The sequence below is a fragment of the Zonotrichia leucophrys genome, chromosome 4A (assembly GCF_028769735.1).
Source record: "Zonotrichia leucophrys gambelii isolate GWCS_2022_RI chromosome 4A, RI_Zleu_2.0, whole genome shotgun sequence".
NCBI classification, from domain to species: domain Eukaryota; kingdom Metazoa; phylum Chordata; class Aves; order Passeriformes; family Passerellidae; genus Zonotrichia; species Zonotrichia leucophrys.
Genome location: NC_088174.1, coordinates 620,146 through 641,942, shown reverse-complemented (window position 1 = coordinate 641,942; position 21,797 = coordinate 620,146). Strand labels below are relative to the sequence as shown.

General features: G+C 53.4%; 2 protein-coding genes across 3 annotated transcripts; one reads left to right on the top strand and one right to left on the bottom strand.

The window, feature by feature from the left end:
• Positions 1–915: 915 nt before the first annotated feature.
• Positions 916–4,556, bottom strand: MARS2 (methionyl-tRNA synthetase 2, mitochondrial). The gene is made up of 3 exons (XM_064712946.1): positions 4,312–4,556; positions 3,821–4,155; positions 916–2,157 (listed from the first exon to the last, which is right to left on the bottom strand). Exons 1-3 carry the CDS (start codon positions 4,523–4,525, stop codon positions 955–957), a joined length of 1,752 nt encoding a protein of 583 aa, XP_064569016.1. The 5' UTR covers positions 4,526–4,556; the 3' UTR covers positions 916–954.
• Positions 4,520–19,426, top strand: AIFM1 (apoptosis inducing factor mitochondria associated 1). Of its 2 annotated transcripts, none has more exons than XM_064712945.1 (17): positions 4,520–4,715; positions 6,710–6,837; positions 8,533–8,626; positions 9,222–9,245; positions 9,684–9,796; positions 9,890–10,020; positions 10,585–10,675; positions 11,394–11,478; positions 12,195–12,271; positions 12,656–12,764; positions 13,368–13,475; positions 14,294–14,382; positions 14,462–14,602; positions 15,173–15,315; positions 17,338–17,462; positions 17,968–18,164; positions 19,221–19,426. In XM_064712945.1, the coding sequence occupies exons 1-17, from the start codon at positions 4,649–4,651 to the stop codon at positions 19,290–19,292; spliced, it is 1,794 nt and encodes a 597-aa protein (XP_064569015.1). In that variant the 5' UTR covers positions 4,520–4,648; the 3' UTR covers positions 19,293–19,426. The 2 variants fall into 2 exon arrangements, with proteins under 2 accessions (XP_064569015.1, XP_064569013.1); XM_064712943.1 differs by lacking the exon at positions 6,710–6,837 and adding an exon at positions 5,769–5,911 and having other exon boundaries at positions 4,589–4,715.
• The last annotated feature ends 2,371 nt before the right edge of the window (positions 19,427–21,797 follow it).

The window sequence follows — 21,797 nt, the reverse complement described above, 5'->3', positions numbered from 1 at the left end:
TCCTGCCCCAAGAAACAGGGCAGTGGGGAGCCAGCACCCACGGCACGAGGGCACGGGGCTGCAGCAGGAAGCATGCACACACGGACTGCAGAAGTAAGGGTGCAGGTGACAATCTGCAGGAGGAGAGCCATGGCAGGAGGGGATGAGGGGACTCAGGTCAGCTGGACTGGGACAGCATCAGGCAGTGGCACAGCAACAGTGGCATGGGGACCGACTGGAACATGGGGCACGGCTCCTGCTCATGCAGCCCAGGTGATCCCAAAAGAACCCAAAGACCCTCAAAATGGGCCTCTGGAAGGTGACTCCTCCAGTGCTAGCACTGATGGGACCTGCAGGAACCAGAGGCTGGGAAGGATTTACCAGAGACTCCCAGTGGTCACCACCACCCCAGAGTGTCAGTGCTCGTCTGCTTCCAGCAGCATGGACATAAAACAGGGAGCACTACGCCTTGCAGCAACTGGAAAAGCCTCAGAAAGATGAGTTTGATGAAGCACATGCCCCCCTTTCCCATTCTAGTCACATCTGCAGGTCCTGCACTGCTGAATGAGACACACTGTCTGACCATGGCACTGTCCTGCCCCAGGAATAAAGAGCAGCTACACAGATCTGTCTCCATTGAGGCTCACTCAGACTAGTTTTGGCCCACAAAGGGAGCTCAGTTGAGAGGCCCAATGGGCACCAGGGCCCCCAGAACCATTTCTGACCACCCCCAGCTACTTCCGACCTGGCCAAAAACCTGTGGACCAAAAGTGAGGTGAGGACATTGCAGAGCGACCCTTCCTCTATCTCCCTGTGCAAGGACACAACACCAAGGACGCCCAGGACCAAGCCTATCTCTCCTCAGGGCTTGCTTGATCCTCCCTGCTCAGGTCAGTTTCCCACCCCTCCACACCACCACCAGGAATGGGAGCAAAGTGCTTTTAACGTTTTCCAGGAATTCCTGGAAGTTTTTATTCACAGAAGCTGTTTGTCAGGGACTTGAGCTTCTTGCTTTCTCTTCTTCATAGTTTCCAACTTGCCCAGCCTGTGGAACAAGATGCCAGTGTCAGGTCCGAGCTGCCTCCCCTCAAAGGGACATGGCTTTCCATCATAGCGTGCCAGGAACGCCAGACCAGAGAGGTGCCTCTCTCCTGGCCCGACAGCCAGCCGGGACAGCAGCTTGTCTGCCATGTGTGGGACCACGGGCTGCAGGAGTGTCCCGTACACGCGCAGGCACTCCAGCGTGACGTGCAGGATGGTGTCCAGCCAGAGCTGCTCCCCAGCATCCCTTCGGTCAAGCTTCCAAGGCCTGTGCCTCTGGAAGAAGCCGTTGGTCTGCCTCACACACTGGGCAATGCATTCCAAAGCCTTGTAGATCTGGAAGCCTTCGAAATAAGTGTCCACCTGCACAGGCAGCGAGGCCACTGCTGCCACGAGCCTGTAGTCCTCAGCACACGCCCTGCCTGTGCCTCCGGCCTCTCTGGAATCCAGGACCTTGGGGAAACAGGGCTCTGAGAAGCAGGGGTAGGTGTTGCTGGGGTTAATGCTGGGGGCTGTTGAGCGATTGAGCAGCCCCCCGAGCGCATCTGCCAGCTCTGAATTCACCAACTTCACCACCTTCTCATCATAGTAGTCACAATCCCTCTCCGGAACGCCCTGCCGCAGCAGGAAGTACCGGAACCCGTCCACGCCGTACTGCCCCATGCACACGCCGGGGTCCACCACGTTGCCCAGGCTCTTGGACATCTTCTGGCCCCGCACAGTCCAGTGGGAGTGCACCAGGATGCGCTCAGGGGGCTCCAGCCCTGCCGCCAGCAGCAGCGCCGGCCAGTACAGCGCGTGGAACTTGAGGATGTCCTTGCCCACGACGTGGTGCACGGCCGGCCACCACGCGCCGTGGCTCTCAGGGTACCCCACCACGCTCAGGTAGTTCACCAGGGCATCCACCCAGACGTAGATGGTCTGGGTGGGGTCACTGGGCACGGGGATGCCCCACTGCAGCCGGTTTCGCTCGCGGGACACCGACAAGTCTGGCAGGTCCTCGTCCAGCCAACGGAGCACGCACTGGTAGAAAGGGTCAGGAAAAATGGCACGTGGGTTGTCCCGGAGCCAGTTCTGCAAGGGATCCCGAAATGCTGAGAGCCTGAACATGTAATTCTCCTCCTTGGTCCAGTGCACCTGGGACAGCAGGAGAGGAAAGGATTATGGCCCCAAGAACAGGCTGACAATTTGCACACACCATTCTCAGCACAGAGGCTGTCGCACACTGCCTGTGTCTGGGTGTCCTCCCATGCCATGGGAAGCTGTCAGCACCTTTCCGAGACTAGTAGCAACCTTCTAACCCAAGATACTGCGTCCTTGGGATCCCCAGGAACACACCTGGGGACTCAGGCACCTGGGGCGGTTCAGCATTCTGCTTCTAAAAACACTCGTAACCCTGGGAAGCATTACCTGCCAGGCTGATACGACATCAGAAAGGAGTTAGGGAGATGAGAATACACCTTCTTAACAACAGTTTTGCAATAATACAGGAAAATCATGAAAAGACAAAATGACACTGTAAGTTTTGCCCTACTGCCACTCCTGATGCCTGCCTTTGTTTTCCTGGGGCCATACTCCTCTTTTTCCTCAATTTATGCTTTAATGCATCTAAGTCACTAACTTTGTTTGCTTACAGCACTGACAGCACTTCTCCCCCACAGTTAAATCCATTAAATGACACATTTAGCTAAACCAGTGAAAACGTGGTGGGTGGATGTGGTACGAGTGAGCTGTGTAAGGCACTCAGGGATCCATGGCTGGGTCAGCAATCTTGCAGTGTACAAGGAAGACCTAAGGAGCATCATCAAAGACAAGCTGTACGTCCTCAGCCCCAGGCTCCACCGGATGCCAGAACCCACTCACTCACTAGAAGTCTGGAGTTTATGGCATGTGAAAACTCCCCCTTCTCCTTCACAAAATTCCCAAGGAACAAACTGCCCAACTGCCTCTTTCAGGTTGGAAATAAACCCTCCCATCCTTGCTCACCACACTGCAAGAGCTTCTCTGCTCCATAAACACTCCTATTTCCTTGGACAGCTCAACACACAGGCGAGGCCAGGAACTGTTCTCAGGATATTCTTGACTTTGAAATCTGCTGACTATTTTAAATCTAAAGAATGATTACTTTGCTTGGAAACTTATCTTTTCCGCAGTTATACTCTAGGTGCTTTCTCAAGAGTTACTATTTGCCAATATAACCTTTTCTGTGTGGACCAATGCTCCGACATCCCAGCCTCATACAAATAGCACAGGAGCATAATCTGTGCTGAGCTCTGAGCAGGATTATCTGTAGTGGCTGGATTAAATACTGTAACTCCACACCTTCTAAGAAAACAGTGGCAGAGAGACCCTTGGGAAGGTCCCAGACTCTTGGACACACTCATTCTGGCTGACCACAGGCAGGTGATGTTACAGTGCTTTAGGCAGGGCCAAAACCCATTTAAGAGATGGTTAAGTGTCCAGAGGCCAAACTGAACTGTCTCACAAAACAGGTCTGAAAGTTGGAACCCCTCAGTGAAATACACCCTTATCCTCCTGTTCAGCTTCTGTCATCACTCCTGCAGAACACCATTCCCAGGCCAGCAGCCTGTGGACTCAGAAGGGGCTGAATCCTTCCCGTTGCACATAGCCGCAATGTGCACCTGCCAGGGGGGGGTCTGACAGCTCTCTGACACTCCTCTGAAATACAGGTGAGTCTCAGCCAACACGAATTAATAACAGGCTACGGGAAGTATTGAACACCCCAAATCCGGCCGGAGCAGAGCGGCAGGTGAGCGCGCAGTGCCCTGCAGCTCGTTACCTCGTGGCCGGTCTCCAAGGACACCTTGCAGGGGCGGCCCTGGGCGTCCGTGCCCTCGGCCAGCTGGCTCTCGGGCAGGAAGCTCTCCTCGGGCGTGCAGTACCAGCCCTCGTAGGAGCCCTTGTAGAGCACCCCTCCATCGCGGAGGGCACCCCAGAAGTGCCTCACGGCTCGCTGGTGCCGCGGCTCGCTGGTGCGCGTGAAGTCGGTGTAGGCGACGCCGGCCTGGCTCAGGGCCTGGCGGAAAAGCCCCGAGACCCGCTCGCAGAGCTCCGCGGGCGACGTCCCCGCCGCGGCCGCGGCCTGCTGGATCTTCAGCCCGTGCTCGTCGGTCCCTGAAACGGAGAGAGGCCGCGGGGCCGTGGGGAGAGGCCGGAGCCCGCAGCCCCGCGGGGACACAGGGGCCCGGGGACATGGGGAGGGGGGTCAGCCCCGGCAGAAGAGGGGGGTCATCCCTGGGGAAGGGGGCTCGGACCGGGGGTCTCGCTGACCCGTGCAGAGCCGGGCCGGGCCGGCGGCGCGCAGGCGGCGGTGGCGGAGCAGCGCGTCGGCCAGCAGCGCCGAGTACAGGTGCCCGATGTGCGGCGGCCCGTTCGCGTAGAAGATGGGGGTGGAGAGCAGCAGGCGGCGGCCGGGCCCGGTGGCGGTGGCGGTGGCGGCGGTGCGGCGGAGGGGGCGCGGGAAGCGGCGGGGCGGCCGCCACATGTCGGCAGCGGCACCATCGATGCGGCGGCGCGGAGCGGCCGCCCGGAAGCGGCGGGAGGCGCGTGCGCGGCGGGGCCGGGCCGGGCCGGCGCGGCCGCGACCGAGGGACCGGCGACCGGCGACATGTTCCGCTGCCGCGCGGGCCTGGCGCGCGCCCTGCGCCCCCCGCCGCGGGGACGCGCCCACGCGGGTCAGTGCCGGGACCGGGGGGCACCGGGCGCGATTCCCGCCGCTGCGGCACAGGCCCGGGGCCGATGGCGGCCGGGAGCGCGGTTTGCGGAGGGCACCGGGCCGGGCGGGCATCCCGCGGGATCGGTGCGGGCACGGCCGTGCCCGGGGCGCTGCGGGAGGGGCCGCGGGCGGCGGAGGTGCGGATGCTTCGGGAACGTTTTTGGGACAGCGTGAGTGACCCGGAGCTGGCCGGGACCTTGGTCTCGTTTCGGGCGCTGCCGGCTTTGCTGCGGTTTTGTCACAAATAAGTGCCTGCAGGCAGGGGTGAGGCGGGTTCTGCTCTCACCGGGCGGGGGCAGGCGGAGGCGGGGACTGAGAGAGCCCGAACTCTCCCGGGAGCAGCGGCCGCGCCGGGAGCGGCGCTCGGAGCCGTCCCCGCCACCGCTCCATTCAGGCGTGACCTGGGCCGGCCGCCGGCTGCGATTTGGGGATGGAGAGACAAAACGCGGTGCAGCGGCTCAGCCACGGGCGCTCCCCGTCCGGCTGGCGCGGCGGGAGGTGCCTGCACCCGGATCTGCTCATTTCCACCAGGGAGGCCCTTTTTGCCAGCAAAACCCCGTTCCTTGCTGGAGGTTTATCCCGGTGGAATGAGCCCTGGGAGCAGAGGGAGTTCGGTGCCGGTGTCACCATCCCTGCTGCCCACCCTGGCCTGGCTCCTGCTTTTCCTCGGGCATAAGAGGCCTGGAGGAGGTGTTGGAACCACCAAGACACATCTCCGTGATGGGCAGCCCAGAGAGGCTGGAGGCTCCAGCTGCAGGCAGCTGCCTAGAGATGCTCCTGCTATCAGTTAGTTCAGTTATCCCTTCCTTGATCTTACAGATAATTTGGTCTCCACAGCTGCCCGGAGCACACTTCGTGGCTCAGGATAATGCCCTGCAGTCGCTCAGATGTGGGGCTGGGTTTTCCAAACAAGGAATTTGGGTTCAGAACTGACTTAGTCTCTAAATTTCCAGACGTACTTTTGTATTGACGGTGTTTTTGTGTTGTTTCTCCAATAAATTGTGTTCCTTAGGCACGTTGTTGCAGCGCTGGAATGTGCCCCCAGACCTGCAGCTGAGCAGACAAATGGCTAGCACAGGCGTGCCTGGGCAAAAGGGCAGTAATTCGGTTTTTGTCCTTATTATGGGCTTGTCCACCTTAGGAGCAGGTGCCTATGTAAGTAGAAAGGTGGTTCCTGGGAAGAAGCTGCAGTCCATCTCTCCTGTCGAGCATTTGCTGTATTCCAGCTCTCTTAACTCAGCTTTTGATTTCTGTAGCTTTGTCTCTGTTTCCTCCTTCAGAAAACTTCAAGGGGGAGCTAAATGGAAAGTAACTTCTTATGATTACTAGGGTTTTAACTGTAATTTCAGTTACCTTTTAAGTTTTTTACCTTAAAGGCACTCTTGGGTTTTTTTGTTATGACCAGACACAGCTCTGTCTGTTGTCTTGTATGAGACAAACAATTCCTTGCCAAATCTCAGTTCAGAACATTTGTTTAACTTGTGTAATATACCAAATCAACCCCCAGCTGGGGAGTATTTATGTTCTGCTTGAAAAGGATAAAGGTTTGCAGCCTCACTGAAAGAGTAAATGACACTCCCACAGAGCCGAAGAATTTCAGTATTGCCTGGGAGTGGATGGATCCCAAGTTTACACCACACAAATCTTTGTTTCCAAGCTCTTTCTCTAGGAGGATCATATTCACTAAAAGTTCCAAATTCCATTTTTCTCCAAAGGAAGCTCCTGGAAAGTAGAAAAAAAATTCAAAACAGTGGGTGGAAGAAAAATATTTTCCTATTTCCTTTAAATATAATTCTTTCCTGTGCCCTGCTGCCCATTTTTTTTTTTTTTGGCAGACAAGGTAGCTGAAATTACAAAGCGCACTCTGCTTCTCCCAAGACCTGTTTAATCAAGAATCCTTCCTAATACTCAGCTCTTTCCCTCTTCTCTTCCATTGCCTGTCTTCCCCTGCAGTTTTGCAATGCCATCAGCTAAGATGCCCTTCTAGATCCCTGACGTCTTCAGGTGTTCCTGGCAAAGCTGGCAGCAACCTCTTGTTATACTTAATAGTGGGAGGAACAGTCACTGGGACAGGAGTTTATGTAAGATGCTTCACTAAAGGTGTTTGTGGGGTGGGAGGGTGGAGGGTGGGCACCTGTCTGTACCTCCCACCCTGCAGCCCTTCACTGCCAGCCCTCTTTGTGCTCCCTGGCCTCAGGTACTTCATTTTCAAGGGACATTGCCAAATAATTTCAGGTTACAAATTGAATATTCTCAGATGGTGCAGTTCTTAGTGGAGAAACCTGCCTTAGAATTACCCTTTCCACATTAAGTAAATCTAAACTCAAACTGGCCGTCCTTGTTTGTGACTGTGTAAGGGCACATATTACTAATTAGTGCACTTCTCATTATATCAGTAATGTTGGCATGCAGAAAAGGAAATAATACCTGAATATAAGTGTGCTAAAGGGAAGGAAAGAAAACTTGTCCAACTTGGTGATTTCCTCATGGAGGAGCACTGAAACATCACCCCATGACCTGGCAAAGTATAGTTCTTATAACTAGAAAGAACTTGACATTGTCCCATTGGAAATATTTATCCTCAAGGGCCGATCTGATGTTCTGCCTGTGCATAATAGTGTTTTTCCCTAAAGGATTGGATTTAATTTGCTCTATGCTGCCCTTTGAACTCACTTAAAACCTTCCTGATTCTGCTTGTAAAAGCAGAGGTGATTTGTAAACCTTGGCTTTTCTGTCTTTGAGCAAAAGGCTTTAAAATACCTTTATCTTCATTCTTCTAAACACTGACAAGTTCTTGTTTTTTAATATTTCCAGCATTTCTCCAGTTCCCTGGACAGGCCTTTGTCCTGTGTTCTTTTTTGTGCCTGGCATTAAATTCCTCCATTCTTTTTTAAAAGAATTTGCTATAAAACACCAACTTGTGAGGATTGGCAAATGAAATTTGATGTCATGCACATGATAGAGATTATTATGTGCAAAGGTTTTGCCCCAAAGAAAGGTTTGCTTCCCTTTAATTTTTTTACCCTTGGGGAAAAATACTGGACTCTGACCTGCTCCCAGCACTGCCAGTGTCTTCAGTCAGCTCCTGTTCAGGAGAACCCAGTTTTTCTTGTAAGTTAACGTGATAGAAGAGATGTTCCCTCCTTGTCTGTACCAGTAAATTGTACTTGCAGGCTCTGCTTATGCTGTATCCTGAGTTTCACAGTCAAATGCACAGGTCAGGATTCAGCTGGAAGAGATTCCACATCCAAGGGCCAGTGCCTGGAACAGCCCCGCTCCCGTGGCTCAAGGCCCTGCTCATGTCAGGGCTGTCCTGCCACCACCATGCCTAGAGAAAGCCTGTCAGGTTGTTGGCCCTGCCCAGCTGCTCTGGGCTTGGGAAGGTGGGAGATGCTTTTTCTTTGGATTTGTCTTCCCTTTCCGCAGTCTTGTGTTGTGTCATGGCCCAGCTTGCATGGCATCTTGGGGTGGTTTGGCTGCATTTCCTTCACTGGAGCTGGTTCCCCTTAGAACAGGTGTGCAGCCAAACACCTGCAGGAAGGTTCATTGCTTCTGGGAAGCAGCCAGACATCCAGGGCTCACCACACCTGGTGGAGCAGGTCATTTTCTGAGTATGTTCTCAATGGGCACCTTGTCCAGGGAGGTGTATTTTGCCCCACATGTTGTCACTGGCTTTTCCAGCATGTGGGGTGGACAAAAGCCTGTCAGGGCCAGCAGCAGGATGGTGCCTTGGTGTTGTGAGGTGTACTAGGTCAGTGTCTCCTGTGTGTCTGCAGGCATACAAAACAATACAGGAGAGCAAAGAGCGATACGCCAGCCGGCTCGCCATGACAGCCAGGCAGTCCCAAGGCCAGGAGTCCTCTGCCTCAGGTGGGTACCCTGCAGATAAGGTTTGGTCTGTTCTTCATGAGCTTGAGTCCTCCAAAACAAAGAGAACAGAGCCTCTCTGGAATCATAGATGTGCCTCTGTAGGATTGCACCTCTCAGTGTGTGCCATTGTTTCAAATTCCCGTTCAGGGCCAGGATAGACAGAGCTTGGAAGCAACCTGGTCTAGTGGAAGGTGTCCCTGCCCATGGTAGGGAGGTGGAACTGGATGAGCTTTAATGTCTCTCCCAGCCCAACCCATTCTGGGATTCTGTTGTTCCATGACTTCCCAGCACAGAGGACAGTGCTGGCTCCATGACCCAGCAGAGGCTGTTTTACGCACCATCCCGAGGATAAAGTAGGATATCTCCTGGGGCTGATTTCTGTCATTTATTCCTTCTGTGGTAAAAAGAGAAAAAAGTGTGCCCTGCTTCTGGCTTTTACCTTTGCACAGTCAGGCAAGGGCACTGATTCCATAGGGCCTCCTTCCCTGGCTAGTGGAGAGCCTGTTCATCCCTGAGTGAGCCCTGAACTGCAGCTCTCAAACTACAGCCTGTGCTTCACTGATGTAAGCTATGTCTTTCTTCCCTTTTGGTGCAGGTGCTGCTCCTCAGGGCACAGCAGGTGAGTTCTGGTGCCAATGTTTAACTGCCTGCTTTGTCCCTGCCCACGGATTAACCGCATGTTTCTCAGTAACAGGACTTGCCTGTGGGAGGAGGTGCCTTCTGCATGCAACTCAAAAGTTGTCTCCTTGAACAAAATTACCAAAAAACGTGCCTTGGCCTTTTGGGGAACTTCCCTTTCTTATAAACTACTCACTGGTTGGCAGTGCAGACTTTCGGGCTCGCTTAGAAAAACCACTTTGCTGAAATCTGGCCGATTCCTGCAGGGAGCAGCTTTGTGGGGAGCAGCAGCAGGGTTGTTGGGAAGGGTGCTGGTGCAGAAGGAGCGCAGTTTCCAAAGGAAGTCTGGGTGTGGAAGGCCTCTGGTGACATACTCTGTGCCCTGGGGCTGGGCCGTGTGCCTGTATTTGCAGTAAATTGTCCCATCTGTCACCTGCAGCTCCGGTCACTCCTATCAAGGTCCCATCCCACGTCCCTTTCCTGCTCATTGGCGGAGGAACTGCTGCTTTCGCCGCCGCCAGATCCATCCGGGCCCGCGACCCCGGCGCGCGGGTAAGAGCTGCCCCGCTCCGTCCTGCCCTGCTCTGTGTGTGCCCCTGTTTGCCTGCTCTCGCTCCAGCTGATGTGTTTCCTGGCCAATTAAAGGTGCTGATTGTGTCTGAAGATCCTGCCCTGCCCTACATGCGTCCACCCCTTTCCAAAGAACTGTGGTTTTCCGACGATCCCAACGTGACAGAGACGTTGCGGTTCAAGCAGTGGAACGGCAAGGAGAGGAGGTACGTGGCACTGCAGGGGACAGGGCACAGGAGGTGGTTAGTGACAAGGTGACAGTGACCAAACTGTTCTTGGGAGAGAGCCACCAGCCAGTGGAGCGCTGAGGGCAGGGAAGGTGTGTTGGTGCTAGGAGGGATTCAGGAATTCTGCTCGCCACCAGAGCTTGCTCAGTACTCGATGCCTCTTGAACTTTGCTGTGATTCCCCTAGATATGTCCCTCTATAGGCAGGAGTCCTGGGAAGTAAGTTAATAAAGGTGAAGCTCCACAGGTTAGAACAGAGGTCCAGGGACATGGGATCACACTTGATTTTTGTGACTTCTGTGATTAAGCCTTGCTTGGTGGTTGGACTTTATGATCTTTTCCAACCTGACCAATTCTATGATTCCGTGATTCAAACCCTAGAACTTCAACAATGTGAAGACCCTAATACTTAAAAATAGTTAAATAATTGTGGAGCTTGTTAGAGATGCACAAAGTTGTCTTTATCTGGTCGGAGTTGCTGAACAGCTGGATATCTGGTATCCCAGAGCAAGGGGAACCTGTTTGATAATGGAGCTTTTCTCAGTATCTATTTCCAGCCGCCGTCTTTCTACGTGCCTGTCGAGGACCTGCCTTGTGTGGAAAATGGTGGGGTGGCAGTTCTGCCTGGCAAAAAGGTGGGTACAGCACTGGCTGTTGTTCCCACAGCTCTTCTTGAACAGAACCTGCACTCTAAGCTGGTACTGAACCACTGGAGTTGGAGGAGGAGTTGGCTGGGAAGGGGAATTTGGATAAGTTTGGGAAAAATGTGATTGAGCAGAGATTATGCTAATCTGAATTGAAGTTTGAAAGTGGGAGAAGCCAAGAGGAATAGCAGTGATCTGAGGGAAGATGATGAGGAAGAGAGAAGGATATGTTTGGAGTCTGGGCATGGGACAAAATATGTAGACCTTAGAGATAGGCTGTGACAAGTGGGAGCTGGGCTATGTGGGCTGGAGGGTGAGGTGAGGAGAGCACAGAGATCAAGGTAGTGGGTGATAAGGTGAGCAGGAGCACTGTGCCGAAGCAGCAGGAAGGTGGAGAAATTTATGGTGAACCTTCTAAAATATTTACATCCTTGGTTGTTTGTATGCTGCTGTGACAAATGTCAGTGATTCCTCTGCTGCTGAGATGTGCTGTGTCTGAGCCCATTTCACACTCAGACCTTGGGAAGATCAACCTGAGTTACAGTGACTCCCAAAGAAGTTGTCTCAATTCCCACTTCCAGTCCTCTCACTTTCCCATTCCTACCCCTACCCTAAACCTAAAGGTAGGAGAATGTTAATTCCAAGTTTGTAACTCTGCTCAGTGGTCCATGAAGTGAAGAGCTCAATCTCATCTGGGTTCATCTTGCAGGTTGTGCACATGGATGTCAGAGGGAACACAGTGAAGCTTAATGATGGGACCCAGATATCCTATGACAAATGTCTCATTGCCACTGGTAAGTGCTGTGGTTTTTTCTCTTGTTCCTGGTCTTGTGCCAGGCTTTTTATTTCAGTGACATTTAGCTAAATTCTCTAGAGTACCTCCCCTGTGGAGTCAAGCTGGGGGAGTCCAGCCTGGAAAAGGGAAGGCTTTTAGGAGATCGTTGAGCCTTCCAGTGCTTAAAGGGGCTCCAAGAGATCTGGAGAGAGGATTTGGACAAGGGTCTGGAGTGACAGGACAATCGGGAATGCCAGAGGGCAGGGTTAGGTGGGATACTGGGAAGGAATTCTTCCTGGGCACAGGTTGCCAAGAAAAAATGTGGCTGCCCCTGGGAAGTGTCTAAGGCCAGGCTGGATGGGGCTTGGAGCAGCCTGGGATAGTGGAAGGTGTCCCTGCCCATGGCAAGGGGTGTAATGGGATCAGCTTTAAGGTTCCTTCCAACCTAAACCATTCCCGATTCTTTGGTTCTGTTTGAGAAGAAGTCTCTGCAGTGTCAAACATGATGTGGAGCAGTCACACAAAGGACACTTGTGCAGACAACCCTGCTGCATTTTTCACGTGCCTTGCATTGTCAGATTTTCTGGGACATTCAGGCAGCAACAGGGATACTGGGATATTCCCATACTGGAACAGTTTGGGAAGCACAGCTGAGATCCAAGACAGCTTTGCACTGTCTGGATATCCAGTGCCATGGCTGTGGTGTCACTAGTCTCCTCTCCTTGTTGTGCACAGGGGGATCCCCAAGGAACCTGCCTGCCATCGAAAGAGCAGGAAAAGAAGTGCAGAAAAGGCTGACCCTGTTCCGAAAGGTAACCTCCAGGTGCTGCCAGCCCCCGTGAGGCTGAATAAATCAGAGCCATTTACCATTCTTTTCAGTTTTTAAACTCTTCTGGTTTGGGTTGGGATGGTCCTGCCTTGGCTCAGATGCTTCCCTCAGATGATGCCCAGGAATCCATTGCCTGCTTATTCTTTTTCCCAGGCAGGAAACCATGGTAGAGTCTACTCAACCACTCAGCTGCTTACCTCAGCCTGAGAGCTGTAACAGTATGTGGGATTATGGGGTTTAGGTGTTTTTTTTAAATTTTACCTCCTGTGGTGACTTTGCTGCACCTTCCAAAGTGAATAAAAGCCATTGAATATGACCAATGTTGCCATTCCTGTTAGGATTGGAAATGGGGTAAATGTTCTTTCAGATCGAGGACTTCCAAAGGCTGGAGAAGATTTCCAGGGAAGTCAAGTCCATCACAATTATTGGTGGTGGTTTTCTCGGCAGTGAGCTGGCCTGCGCCCTGGGAAGGAGAGGTGAGCGTGTCCCCAGCTGTGACAGGCACTGAGTGGCAGCAGCCTCACATCAGAAACTTATTTTCAGTCCTCAACTGCTCAGTTTTTGCACAGACTCTTAGAGGAAACAGCACACGAGTGTTTTGTTGCCTGTGTGGCCAAGGTTTTCCCAGTCTCGCCCTCTGACCACAGAGGTGAGAGCTCTGCGGGCCAGTGCGAGCTGCAGAGTCATTCCACCCTCTCAAAAGTTACATTTGTTCTCTGTGCTCAATGCCACCCTCAAACTATGATTTTGGGGTTGGAACTGGATGATCTTTAAGGTTCCTTTCAACCCAAAGCAGTCCATAATTCTGTGATTTCAGAGAGCAGCTGGATTCTGTCAGTGTGTGCGTAGAACCTTTATGGTAATTTTTAAAAGTTTTTGCCAAAATACCAAGTGTTTTCCCTAAAAGTCTGTTATCTAGACTTTGCAGGTATATGTGAAACAGTAGTCAGTCACTTTGTGACTCCTTGGGAGCCAGAACTCCCAGATTTGGAAACTTCTGTCAAGCTCCTTGTGTAAAATGTGTGCGTTCCAACATCTGCTGCTGCTCTTCATCTTGCTGCTCCGTGCTTCCCTTCCAGCACGAACCCGAGGCCTGGAGGTGATCCAGCTGTTTCCAGAGAAGGGCAACATGGGCAAAGTCCTGCCCGAATACCTGAGCAACTGGACCACGGAGAAAGTCAGAAGAGGTGAAGCTGCTGAGCGGGTTTGGGGTTGGTGGCTGCCAGGCAGCTGCTTCTGGGGACATTCAGCTCCTTTCTGTCCCTGGAGCCTTGGGAGGGCTGAGCCCTGCAAGGTGGCCTGGCTGCAGCACAGGGGAAGCTGCAGTTCAGGCAGTTTGGGCAGCACAAAGCTGCCCTGAATCCTGGGCTTCTTGACAGTTCCTCTGGGGAAGCTGAGTAAGCAGGCTTGCTCATGTCAGTGGGGCTTTCCTTCCCTGTGGCTGTTTCCCTGGAATGATCTCTGTGTCCATGCACACACTTGGGTCTGGTCAGGTGCAGTAGTGTTTAGCTGATAAGTCAGTAAGATCCAAGACACCTTTTTCCATTTGCTGCATTAAGTGCAAAATAATCCTGTGCATTGGGAAGTGGAGAGGGAGAGAGGGAGGAGGAATGTCACTGAGGTGTGGATTGCAGGGCCTGATAACCCAAAGGTCTGAGTTACTTTCTTTTTTAGAAGCTGTGTTGTTGGATCTCTGGGTCTGGCTGTGGCACAGCAATAGGTAATTGAGTGTTCTTAGTTCCTGAACACTTGTTTTAGGGAATTCTTTTGGATGTGGCCTTGTCATCACGTGAGATGCACTTTGGATTGTCTTTTAAGCAGCTTTCAGACTTTTTATCTGGGCGTCTCCTCGTGCTTCCCCCAGAGCTGCACTAACACATGCAGCAAAGCTCGAGTGGGCTCTGTCCTGGTTCCTCACCCGGCATCTGTCTGCACCAACCACCTGCTGCAGGTGGGATGTGCCCAGCCCTGAGCAGGCAGTGAGGTGTCCTGTGCTCGTTTCCAGAGGGGGTCAATGTCCTGCCTAATGCCGTGGTCAAATCCGTCTCTGTCTGCGGCAACCGGCTGCTGATTCAGCTGAAGGACGGCCGGAAGGTAAACGGGAAGCAGGGAGAGGGTCACGTTTGGAGGAGCACTCAGGGAATTAACACCCTAATTATGCATTCCCAAACAGGTGGAGACAGATCACATCGTGGCTGCAGTGGGGCTGGAGCCCAACGTGGAACTGGCCAAGTCAGCGGGGCTGGAGGTGGACTCGGACTTTGGGGGGTTCCGGGTGAACGCAGAGCTGCAGGCACGCTCCAACATCTGGGTGGTGAGTGTGGGCACAGCCTCCCACAACATCTGGGTGGTGAGTGTGGGCACAGCCTCCCACAACATCTGGGTGCTGAGTGCGGGCACAGCCTCCCAGTGCTGCTGCTGCTGTAGTGGGACACAGAGTAACAGGAGGAGGTGAAGGGGGTGAACAGGAGCGAGTAAGGAGAGCAGTTGTAGCGCAGGCCCAGAGCCTGGTCAGGCGCTGCAGCCACCTCGTTGCCGTGGTAACCACAGCAAGTTTGGAATATTTATGCTGTGTAAGAGGAGTTGGGGTAACCTAAAGATAGCCTGGATCACTTGCTTGCATAAGAGTCCCTTGGTGGGCGTTGATACTTTGATTCCTCTGGAAAACGTACCTCATGCTGCATTATTTTTCCAAAGATCAGGGAAAAATGCTGAGAAACTGAGAGTTGTGTAGTCCAGGGAGTGAGACAAGGTAGTGGTGGTGTTTGGGGTTTGTCAGAAAAACTCAGTTCCTTGTTCCATGTGTTCTCTTCCTGATGTTTTTGGTTTGGGCACTGGTGGAAGCTTTCCCTGTCACGGTGCTCACGGGATGCTTCTCTCCAAGGCAGGGGATGCTGCCTGCTTTTATGACATCAAACTGGGCCGCAGGCGTGTGGAGCACCATGATCACGCCGTGGTGAGCGGGAGACTGGCTGGAGAAAACATGACAGGAGCTGCAAAGCCCTACTGGCACCAGTCCATGTTCTGGTAACAGTCCTTTCCTCTTTGGGGGTTCCTTGTGTGGCCACGTTGCAGGAGCTTGGACAAGATACACCTTGAGAAAGTGTCTGTTTCCCAAGGGGAGTGAAACCACCTCAGCAAACACCTGGTACAGCTTCAAGTTCCTAAAGCTCAGGCTGGAGGAGGTGTTTGAGCATTTGCTGCTCTGCCCTCATCTCCCTCAAGTGCTTTCCCTTCCAGCAGATCCCAGTTTCTCCCAGAATGAGTCCCATTCCGCAGAGCAAGGAGCAATACAGAACAGCCCTTTCCTCAGAGCAGACTGATGTACAGGTTGAATTTAGCAGCAACTTTTCTGTGATGATTATCTGAAGTTCCCCAGCCCAATCTGTGGGTCTGAGTGTTGCACTTTGCTGAACTGATGTTTTAGTGGCAAAGCATTGCTGCATCCAGGTGTACCTGAAAAGCTGTTTTCCAGAGAGAGGTATCAGGAAAATGGGCAACTTGGCTGTATTTTCCTGAAGTTCTTTTTAAAACAAAATGAATGAGAACAGAAAAATGAAACAACAAAAAGCCCCCCAAAAAATTAAAATCCAAAAAGGCTGTTAGTTCAGACCAATTAAAAATCCCAAATCTTGTTTATTGACATGATTTCAAATATTGGTAAAAGAGTTTTAGTTTTTTCAGAGAAATCCCCATAGAAACAGTTATTTATGACTTGCTGTCACTTACCTGAACTCTTGTTCTGTCCTGCCTGGATTCAGGGCCCAGAGCATTTCTCACTTCACTTTTAAACAAGAAACATAGAGCCACAGAATCCTTGAGGTTGGGGAAAACTTCAGAGGTCATCAAGTGCAGCTAAGGACAGAGACAGCCATTTCCCAGGGGTGCTTTCCCCTGGGATGCTCTCAGCCATGGCCAGATACAGGTGAAGGAGGGCTGCGAGTTGCAGCCCCGTGTTTGTTGGCAGGTGTCACACTATGCCAGCCCTGGAAGTGTGACACTTCCATCCCCCGTGCTGAAAAGCTGGGAAATGACAGGAATTCCTCATGCATTTTGTCAGCATGCTCAGGATCCTGGTCCTCTTGGAGAGAAGGTTGTGTGGAGACCTCACAGTGTCTTCCAGTGTCTGAAGGGGCTGCAAGGAAGCTGGAGAGGGACTGGAGTCCCTCCTCCAGGACAAGGGGGAGAGGCTCTGAACTGACAGAGGGGAAATTTAGGTTTAATACACAGAAGAAATCCTTCCCTCTGAGGGTGATGAGGCCCTGGCACAGGGTGCCCAAGGAAGCTGTGGCTGCCACTGGATCCCTGGAAGTGGACAGGGCTTGGAGCAATCTGGGATAGTGGAAGGTATCCCTGCCCATGGCAGAAGAGTGGAATGAAATGGGTTTTGAGGTCCCTTCCAACCCAAATCATTCCATGATCCCTCCTGAGCTCCAGGTGATCACAGCTGCCACGTTACTGGTGTTCCTTGCAGTCACCCCAGTCTGTGCTGGAGGGTTCTGGCCAGGGAGGTGGTGTTGTACATAGATTCATGGTTTGTGATGCACCTGTTTCCTCAGCATCCTGGGAAACACTTCAGACACTGCTGCTTGCTAGTCCCAAACCACAGCTGCTTTATCTGCTATCAGCACCCCAGCTCAGACGTGGGTGCCCTGTTCAAGAAGGTGTCAAGGCAAGGTTTCTTCCCTTTAGTCTTTTCTAAATGCTCTCAAAAATCTACACTCCATGACTGTCCATGCTGCCAAGCCTGGTGTGGATAAGAGCGCTGCCAGAAGCTAGGAAGCCTCCAGCTGCCTCCCAGGGAGCAGGCCTGAAGGATTTCAAAGTTTTGGCCAGTGAGCTCGTTTTTCTCATGGCCATGGGCTTGTCATGTCTTGACTCCTTGTTCCACCTGTGTGTGCAGAGGAGACTCCATGTCTCAGTCAGTGTGTCAGTGTCCAGCACTGCCCACAGCATGCTGGGGTAAGGAGTGGAGCACGGATGGATGGAACTGCCTTGAATTTGGCCCTGATACTGCTACAAATTACTTCATTCCCACTTCATTCCTAGGAGTGATCTGGGCCCCAACGTGGGCTACGAAGCCATTGGCCTCGTGGACAGCAGTCTGCCCACGGTGGGAGTGTTTGCCAAGGCGACAGCGAAGGACACGCCAAAATGCGCCACAGAACTGTCAGGTAGGGACCGGGGAGCTCCTGCCCGTGCTGCTGTGGGGACCACAGAGTCACCCTGACCTCTGAGAGCACGAGGAAACAGCAATCTGCTGTCTCATTTCTCCACCAAGCTTTAAAGGCTGGCTTTTATATTAAAATGTGATTAAAGCATTCCTCCAAGAAGGTATCACAGAACATATCTACTGCCAGGCAGACTTTCTCAGGGAAGTCTGATCTCCTTCTTGGCAATAAAATGATCAGTTTGAGACAACAGAGACGCTGGATCCAAGCATGTTTATTTTGTATCTGCTGCCTGGAGGAAGCATACTGTGCTCTCCTTTCCATTAGGGGATTGTTGGTGTTATGCTCCATGTTGGGATAGTTTCATCCTTGTGTTAAAGAAACTTAACTTTTGGGGAACACAACTCAAAGGGAAACACCTCAGGCTCCTGCAGAACATGCTCTTGAGTCTGCTCCCATCATCACATGTCCTGCACTGGGTGTGTGACTCCTCCTATTTCTGCCTTAGGGACTGGAATTCGATCTGAGAGTGAAACAGAAGCGGAAGCCTCAGAAGTTCAGATCTCTCAAAGCTCTTCACCAATGCCTCAAGTCCCAAAGCAAGGAGAAGATTACGGCAAAGGTGTCATTTTCTACCTCAGGGATAAGGTCGTGGTGGGAATTGTGTTGTGGAACATCTTCAACAGGATGCCCATTGCTCGGAAGGTCAGTGCAGGGAGGATGATGGACAGGGGGGTTTGTTAGAGCGGGGCTTTTCTTGTGGAAAAATCAATCTGTCCATTCAAAGTGAGGATAAATAAAGGCAGAAGCTCTGTCTGGTGCAACATCCCATGGGAACGCTGTTCTGGGTGAATTAGGGGAGGTGTCCCTGTGGTTTTTTTGGATGTTTGCAAATTTTTTACACAAATAACTCGAATCGGGTGTGTGCTCCAAGCCTTGCCTTGGCATGGCTGAAATTGCAGGTCTGTAGTACAGGCTGGAGTCACAGTGATGGCACAAGAGTGAAGTGTCCCATTTTTGTGCTGCTTTGTCCCATGTCCAAGCATCTGAAAAACTCTCAAATGTCACCATCCCAGAAACAGCCACCATGGCAGCCCTGAGCAGGGGCTTGGTGTGTCCCCACCCCTGTGGCCTGGCCCAGACCTCTCAGCTCAGCTAAGCCAGACTCGGGTCAGGTTTTAACACCTCTGAAGAATTTTGGTTGTTTGAACCGTGGGAGTGATCCCACACTGCCCTTGGGTGATCTGTCCCAAGACAAACTATTCATGGTGGAAGTCTTTGTTGATATCTAATCTGAAGATGCAATTGAAACATGTTGCTTCTGCCATTTCCTTGGGAGATCCTGCCTGCCTGCCTGCCTGCCTCCCTCCCCTTCCCTCCCTCCCTTAGCAGTTCTAAATCCATAGTCTCTTCATCTTGTCTAAAGGTTGCAGGTTCAAACCAGGTATCTTGGCTCCAAGTCAGGGCCAGGCTCACCTTTGCAGAGCTGAATCTCTTTTTAAAACACTTGTTCTCCCTGGCTGTAAAGAGAAACCCAGAAACAGGGACAGGAGGTTGGTTTTCTTGCTGTTCCTGTAGGCAGGTGATGGTACATTTAAGACTCCCATGTGAATTTGGGTGTAGAAAGTGCTGTTGTGTTGTGGCTGTCTCAGTCTGATGCTTCAGAGAGGATCCAAGGAGTTCCTGGCATTGGCTGTGACAGTCCTGCAGCACTGGCTCTCTGCAGGATTCGCAGGATTTAATGTGTTCTCCTCCTTCCAGATCATCAAAGATGGGGAGGAGCATGAGGACCTCAATGAAGTAGCAAAGCTCTTCAACATCCACGAAGACTGAACTCCACAGCAGGAACACCTGGAGGGAGTGGGCTGTGTGCACCCCTGCACCGTAGGCAGCTTCCTGGAAGCACTTGGGAATATTCCACTCACCCAAGCCCAGTGTTTGCACCAATAAAGTCAGATTGTTCTAGTCATCTGCTCCTTCCTGCACCACTGCCTGGCTGGTGAGGAAAGGGGAACGTGCTGCCCCACTGGGGTCAGTTTTCCCTTGTGTGAGCCTTGGAGAAGCCTGCAGAACTCCCTCTTTCCTTGCAGGAATTCCCACTGGGGAGCAAGCAGGCCTGCAGGCTCTCTGCCTGTACTCCAGACTGTTGAAATAGACTCAACTTGGGAAAATCAATTACCAATTAAAATCAGAGCAGGATGATGAGAAGTAAAACAAATCTTAAAACCACTTTCCCTCCCTCCCTTTCCTTGCTGGGCTCTCCATCCTCCCTCCCATTGTCACAAGGAGAACAGGGAAAGAGGGCCATGGTCCGTTCATCACACGTTGTTTCTGTCCCTGCTCAGGGAGAGGGGTTGTAGTCCTTCCCCTGCTCCAGTGTGGGGTCCCTCCCACAGGAGCCAGTGCTCCATGAAGTTCTCCAGTGTGAGTCCTTCCCATGGGCTGCAGTTAAATCTTTTATCCCCGAGGTGTCACCACCATCTCTGCTGGGCTCAGCCTTGGCCAGCAGTGGGTGCATCCTGGAGTCGGTGGCATTGGCTCTGTCGGACATGGGGAAAGTTGTGGCAATTTCTCACAGAAGCCACCCCAGTAGCCCCCTTGTTGCCGAAACCTGGCCATGCAAACCCAACACACCTGACAACTGCATTGGGTGACACTGCAGGGCCTCATGACACCAAGGGGCCATTGTGACACAGCAGGGCCATATCCCCCCATGGGGTGTTTACGGAGCCCCTCTGGGGTACCAACTCAAGCAGAACACCTTGCTGAGGAAGTAGCAGCTTCGTGTGGAAAAGGAGCCATGGAGGAGCAGAACCCCAGTCCCCAGAGCCCCAAGGAGAGGCACCAGCTGAGAGATGGAGGGAGAGGCCAACAGGAGGATGGCACCAGGTCTACCAGCACCCTGCCCAGGGAGCTGCCTCTGTCCCACACCTCTTCCTCCTCTCGTCCACAGCTGCAGCAGCCTCGGGGCAGCCAGGACCGGTCCCTGCACTGGCTGACATTGCCCCGCAGCTCCCAGGGCACCCAGGGCCGGTCCCTGCCCCGGCTGACATCGCCCCGCAGCTCCCAGGCCCAGTCTGTAACCCGGCTGACATCGCCCCGCAGCTCTCAGGCCCGGTCCCAGCCCCGGCTGACATCGCCCCGCAGCTCTCAGGGCCGGTCCCAGCCCCGGCTGACATCGCCCCGCAGCTCCCAGGGCACCCAGGGCCGGTCCCTGCCCCGGCTGACATCGCCCCGCAGCTCCCAGGGCCGGTCCCAGCCCCGGCTGACATCGCCCCGCAGCTCTCAGGGCCGGTTCCAGCCCCGGCTGACGTCGCCCCGCAGCTCCCAGGGCACCCAGGGCCGGTCCCTGCCCCGGCTGACATCGCCCCGGAGCTCCCAGGCCCAGTCTGTAACCCGGCTGACATCGCCCTGCAGCTCCCAGGGCAGCCAGGCCTGGTCTGTGTCCCGGCTGACATCGTCCCGCAGCACCCTGAGCTCGGCGGGTACCGAGAGCCGCCTCAGCCCGGAGGCGGGCGGCCAGGAACAAGGCCCGCAGCGGCGCAAGTCCCGCCCTGGCAGCTCCTTGCAGCCGGCCATCCTGGCCAGCAGAGCCGCAGCCCCTGGGCAGCTCCGACCCGTGAGGAGCCGCCGGGCCCGCAGCGGCCTGGCGGGGCCAGAAGCGGTGAGGGCCAAGCACAGAGGGCCGGACGAGGCTTTCCCTGCCCACAGCGCTGCAGGCCCAGCAGCTCCGGCGCTCCTGTCCCAGCTGCTGCTGCTGGGGGAAGCCCAGTGGCCTCTACAAATCCCCAACTCTCCTTCCAGGCCTCCACGAGGAAACCAATTCCTGTCCCACGGAGAAAGGCCTCTCACCGTGTGGATAAGGAAACCCAGACGGAGACCTGGGCACAAGAAGTGGATTCAGCTGTTCAATATGCTGAGCAGGAGACACAGACAGATACTGTGGCAGAAGAGGAGAAAAATTCAGCTGCTCCTCTCATGGTTGACCAGGAGACTGAAACTGAGACTCCAAAACAAAAGAAGAGTTCAGCTTCTTTTCAAATCACTGATGAGTGGACACAGACCAAGGCCCACAGCTCTGCCTCCTCCACAGGCACTGAGGCCCTGGCTCAGCAGCAGCCATCCTGCAGGGCATTCTGGCGCTCCTGCATGGCTGGGCGGCCTCATGCTGCCAGCGCCCTGCAGGCACTGCAGCCCGAGCGCAGCACAACAGAGAAGTGGGGATGGACAGCACTGCCGCCCTACTCTTGGCCATGGCTCATTGAGATGAACCGGTTTTAATAAAATATTTTATTTCTCTAATTGTGCCCACCTTTGCTTGGTATATCAGGAAAAAGT

Coding starts and splice junctions, on each gene's coding strand:
- AIFM1 (XM_064712943.1), top strand. CDS start 4,649: ATGTTCCGCTGCCGCGCGGGCCTGGCGCGCGCCCTGCGCCCCCCGCCG. Junction 10,676..11,393: donor CAGTTCTGCCTGGCAAAAAG/GTGGGTACAGCA, acceptor TTCATCTTGCAG/GTTGTGCACATGGATGTCAG. Junction 12,765..13,367: donor CTGCGCCCTGGGAAGGAGAG/GTGAGCGTGTCC, acceptor CTTCCCTTCCAG/CACGAACCCGAGGCCTGGAG.
- MARS2 (XM_064712946.1), bottom strand. CDS start 4,525: ATGTGGCGGCCGCCCCGCCGCTTCCCGCGCCCCCTCCGCCGCACCGCC. Junction 4,156..4,311: donor CCCGGCCCGGCTCTGCACGG/GTCAGCGAGACC, acceptor TCTCCGTTTCAG/GGACCGACGAGCACGGGCTG. Junction 2,158..3,820: donor CCTTGGAGACCGGCCACGAG/GTAACGAGCTGC, acceptor CTGCTGTCCCAG/GTGCACTGGACCAAGGAGGA.